Raw genomic sequence first — 5,511 nt, forward strand, 5'->3', positions numbered from 1 at the left:
AAAAATCTTTTTCAATTCTAGCGAACGTCCGGTACTTGCATCCGAAAGCAGACAATGAGTTAGAAGAAATATCTCAATTCTATCGGACGTCTGGTATTGTCTTTGTGAGCGTCCGGCAGCTTTCGTCGAGTTTGAAGGATCCTATCGAACGTCCGGTATTTCTGTCCGATAGCAAACAAAGAGTTTGAAGGATTCTATCGGATGTCCAATGCTTGCATTCGATCGAGGTCAGTGAGATAGGGGAAATGTCTTATTTCCTTTAGATGTCCGGTGATGGAGTTCTTCATGTATCCAAAGTTGCGCAATGATTATCGGACGTCTGATCCTATCTTCACAAGTGTCCGACAGCTTTCAGCAACCTTTGTTTCTTTCAATTGCACTTGATCTTTAAATCTGATTTGCTTCATAACTGAAAGTATATCTTGAAGAGATATTAGTATCATCCATTTGTTTTGTAAACATAAAAAACTAAGGATTAAGATCAACAGGTTAATTAATAGGTTTATGGAATCTTTATGCCAATCACATTGGGAGGCGGCTAAGAGGGATTTTAAGATACATTAGAGGTACACAATCTGATGGTATCTTTTATGCATATGCTAACAATTCTAGTGTTATTGGCTTTACAGACAGTGATTGGGCTGGTGATATGATTCAAAGAAGGAGTACGTCACGTTATGCCTTTTATTTATGCAAAGGTGTATTTTCATGGATTTCTAGAAAAACAACATGTTGTGGCATTATCCATAGCTGAAGTGGGATATATGGCAAGTGCATATAGTGCTACTCAGGCATTATGTTTGAGAAGAATGTTTGATTTTTTACGACATGAACAAGTTAGTTCTACCAAGATTTATTATGATAGCAAGTCTGCAATTGAGTTGTTAAAGAATCTGGTATTTCATGGAAGAAACAAGCACATTGATATCAAGTTTCACCTCATTTGTAAACTAGATCAAGATCAAAAGATTGCCATTAATTATTGCAATAGTGAAGATCAAATGGTGGATATTTTACAAAACCACTGAAGGTGGAGCGGTTCTTAAGTTAAAAAAGATGCTTGAAGACATTGATTTAAAGTAGGCAATGTAGGATTATTAAATCAAGTGTTTTTAGGATTTATTTATTTATTTAGAAAACTACTTATTTTGTTGTTTAGTTGTGATTTCCTGTTATTAGTATGTTTTGGTAGTTTGAATCCCAATAGGATTTTGACACTTGCTAGTTTATATAAAGACTATAATTTTTTATCTATCGATGTAAGAGAGAGAAAAGATTTAGAGTGTTAGTAAGAAAAACCTCCGAGTTCCGTTTCTTCTATTATGTTTTCGGGTTTCGGGATTTATTTTGTCTTTTTCTTCTTTTGCTCATTCATATATAGTCAAGAAAGTCTTGTGGCTTATATTTGATCTGAGAGGCTTATTACATTGTAAAATATTTTTTGGGCCTACATATATGGATGATTACTTGATATAGCGCTCTCATAATAATCTAGAAGAAATTTTTTTTATACCTATCCAAAATGGCAAGCTCAAGAATCAACGATGATCGCAGCAATCGATCTGCTGCTTTTAGAGCAGTCTTAGAGGGGAAAAGACGGTCAGTAGAAAACTTTCGCAGTTTCTGGAAGGAAGAAAGTGTGAAACCACTTGTTAAATGTGGTGATACTGTTCTCCATTTTCTGGCCATTCACGGAAATGCGGCTGCCTTCGAATTACTTCTCCAAGATGGTCTTGTGACTAGTGAAACTCTGAAGGCAAAGAATGTCAATGGCGACACTGCATTGCATGAAGCTGCAAGATTTGGCCACAAGGATGTTGCAGAGATCATGTTAAGGACAGAAAACGATTTAGTGTCTGAGAGCAACAAACTGGGTGAAACCCCTCTTTTTGTGGCTGCGGCATGTGGGAAAAAGGAAGTTTTCTCACTCCTGGAAAAGCATATCGGTGATTGTATGATGAGGAGGAATGACGGATGGCATATTAGTGATTGTATGATGAGGAGGAATGACGGATGCACAATCCTTCATGCTGCTGTAATTGGAGAATGTTACAGTAAGCTTCTCTATCGAGTAAAATTTTGATTGCCTCTGCAAAAGCAGTCAAGTTTTTGGCTGAATTCGAATGTTTGTTCAGTTTATCAGATTATGCTATCTTATCTTTTGTCTAGGTCTATGCTGGTCGAATATGATGTGGGATGTTGTTGCATTATATGTTAGTCCTTTTCAAGTTTACTGCTTCCTACATGTTTCACTCTACTGTATCAGCAGGTTTGGCAATTGGCATATTGGAGTCGTATCCTGATCTTGCTGGCAAACGTAATGAAAAAGGAAAAACTGCTTTACATATTTTGGCTGCAAAACCAGAGTCCTTCCGGAGTGGTTCTGCATTTACGCTCAAAGATCTTGGGAGGAAGTCCCTCATTCCTCTGCATATACTCCGACCTATAATCTATTCTTGTAAGTGTTGCAACATAAGACTTTTCCCAGTCTTAAGAGACATTCAAATTTCTTTAAGTACTTAAGTATCCTACCCGTCAAGTTGATTAGGCAAATTGACAATAATCATTCGGTTGAATGTGATATGGTTTTGAAATCCATCAAGATCTTACCAAGCATATGATTATTCCCTCCGACACTGGGAGACAAAAGTTTGCAACTAATTGTTAGTGTAGTATGTCCTGGGGACATGCTTTTGTGCTTAGCCTGGAAACCTTGTTAAAAATCATCCAATTTAGTGTTTAATGGTTGTGGGATCTTTGGAGATGCAATTTGAACTACCATTTTATCTGCCATCTGGTTTTTTTTTTCTAGGAAGCAGGCTTAAAATGCACTCAGAATTTTGAAAGAGTGATATTATCAGTTCATTGTGCTGCTGGCAGGTATTCCAGTCTTGTACAAGGAATTGCGACCTGTCCATATTGCTGAAGAACCAAGCAATTCAGCTTCCATTCATAAATTGAACAGATCTCGCTTTGTCAAGTTTATCTTGGGTAATCTACTCCATATGCTCTCATGCTAGTGATGATAGAATATGTTGATAAAATTTTGTTTCCCCAAATTCTTTTTTTGAGAGTTGAAGCATAGTCTTGTCTAGCCTAGCTTCGTTGTTACAAGAACCTCTTATTCCTTTGAGTAAATTTGTTTCTTTTTCATGCCTAAACAACGTAAGAATTTTGTTTTCAAGTGCAATTCAGCTAGGCCTGCGTGCTGTCTTCAATTTCCTTTTACTTCACACATCTTTTATTCATCGGCATGTTGTAGAAAAAAGTATAAACAAGCAATCGCAAGTCTAGAAATTCATTACTGCCAATTGAACTTCCTCAAAGTATTTCTTCTTAAGAACCAAGAAGATTTGTGCCAAAATAACAGATGCTAAGAAGAACAAAAAGCCTAGGACATGTAATGGATCTTGAAGTACTATTTCTGCATCTCCCTGACCAAATCTGCGCACATTGGAGTTATTCATTAATGGTTTATCCAATTTGATGTATTTGCCCTCTAGGTAATCCTTTGCTTAAAGAAATTGATGATGCAAAGCAAAGACATGCAGTTGCACTAATGCTTGCACAAAGGTTAATCAGAAGAGAATATTGGAGCCACTATGTGCATACAGAGGACAAAGATCTTGAAGGCAGCCAGTTTGGGATATCATCAGAACAGAAAAATAGGATGCCAGATCCACTAATACAAACAACGAGACTTGGCATCATTGAGGTAGCTCAGGAAATCCTGAGTGTCTACCCTGAAGCTGTGTGTACCGTCGATGAGAAAGGAAGGAATATACTGCAAATTGCAGTGGAGGAGAAAAAATGGTTATTGTACGACTACTTGATGACTAGTGGCATTCACAAGGATAGGATGCTAAGTGCTATTGATTATAAAGGAAATAGCATTATACATCTCGCAGCAAGCCTGGGATCCCCTCCCAGCACCCCCCATGGATTTATGCACCAAATGATGTGGGATGTCCTCTGGTTTAAGGTAACAAATTAAAATTTACCAATATTGCATTGCCTGTTGTATATTGTTTAATTTTCTCCTCAGGACCATTAGCAACTTATAATAGAGCTTTGTCTCCACAGCGAGTGCAGTATGACTGTTATCCATATCTCTGGCAACTACAAAATTCTGAGGGGAAGACAGCAGAACAAGTATTCGAGACGAACCATGCAAGTGTACGCGAAAAGGCTGAGAAAACTGTGAGAGAACTGGCCAACACTGTGTTGATTGTGTCTGTCCTCATTGGTACCATAAACTTTGCTGCAATTTTTACTGTACCTGGAGGTTTCGATCAAGAGAGTGGAGAGCCCATTTTTCTTAAGAAGCGGCACTGGGAATTCAGCTTGTTGATGTACTACTTAGCTGGAGGGCTGTTCTCCTCTCTGTTCACCATGGGAACTCTGCTTGTGATTATCTTTATGCGATTTGAAACTGAGGATTTTTATGTTTCCCTGCCCTTCTACTATGTGCTCGACGTTATTTCCATCTTCTACTCCGCGGGCTTCACAATCACAGCATGTTGCCAAGCATTAATAGTGCTGAAAGTCGTGATTACCAACTTCAGACCCCTCGTGCTGCTCTTCTTTATATTTGGTATGGTGGCCCTTGTGCTCCTGGAAACATCATATGTGATATTCGACTATATGTATTATCTGATTCGTTATTCACTTTCTTATAGAGGGCAAGAATCTTAAGCACTGCACTTGTTTATTCATGTTAATTTCGTGCAGACTGAAAAGATTTGAGCAAGTTTGTAAAAAAACTTTTGCTTGCCATCTATTTATTTAGGAGAATTTTGATTTGGCACTCCATAGAAAGTGATTACGTCTCAATTAAGCCCTCCAAACTCAGAATTACGTTGCAAACCACTGCTTTGATCAACTCAAGTTAAATGATTAAAGGTTCGTCGGGCTCTGAGAGATAAAATGATACACGAACTAAATGCTGCACTTTTTCTTGGTACTGAAATTGGGTTAGACTTTCAACATCTCAATGAAAGCACAAGATAACTAACCAACTCTTGGCCCACATTTTTTACTCCCTCCGTCCCGTTTTGTTAGTCTTAGTTTTTTTTTCACACAAATTAAGAAAGTGTAATTAATTTGGTTGGAAACATAAATTTAGATTAATAATTTCCTAAAATACCCTTATGCTAATCACGAAGAGTGCCAATTAATATCAGTTACAGCTAATGGGTTAGTATTGGAAAAGTTCAATGTATTCAATGTAGTGGGTTAGTATTTAATAACAATGTATTAATAACAAGATATTTAATAAGGGTATTTTAGACAATTTGAAAGATTACTACATTTCTTAATGGGAAAGTGGACTACAATTTGGGACAAACGACAAAGGAAAACAAGACTATCAAAGTGGGACGGAGGGAGTATTTCTTTCTTCTTCCTTTCCCAAACAATAATGGAAAGAGTACACTTGTCAAAATCACTAAAGAGAGTGCCCGGCCCTTATTTAGTTGGAGTATGGAACATATTAAATCTGACCGGTCGAAC

The 5,511-nt window shown here is 37.5% G+C and overlaps 1 protein-coding gene across 1 annotated transcript; it reads left to right on the forward strand.

The window, feature by feature from the left end:
* The first annotated feature begins 1,522 nt into the window (after positions 1 to 1,522).
* On the forward strand, positions 1,523 to 4,695 carry LOC140012635 (uncharacterized). Its single transcript, XM_072060910.1, has 5 exons — positions 1,523 to 2,054; positions 2,270 to 2,458; positions 2,881 to 2,991; positions 3,504 to 3,982; positions 4,084 to 4,695. The coding sequence occupies exons 1-5, from the start codon at positions 1,523 to 1,525 to the stop codon at positions 4,693 to 4,695; spliced, it is 1,923 nt and encodes a 640-aa protein (XP_071917011.1).
* The last annotated feature ends 816 nt before the right edge of the window (positions 4,696 to 5,511 follow it).

This window comes from Coffea arabica, chromosome 8e (genome assembly GCF_036785885.1).
Source record: "Coffea arabica cultivar ET-39 chromosome 8e, Coffea Arabica ET-39 HiFi, whole genome shotgun sequence".
In the NCBI taxonomy this organism is placed as follows: Eukaryota; Viridiplantae; Streptophyta; class Magnoliopsida; order Gentianales; family Rubiaceae; genus Coffea; species Coffea arabica.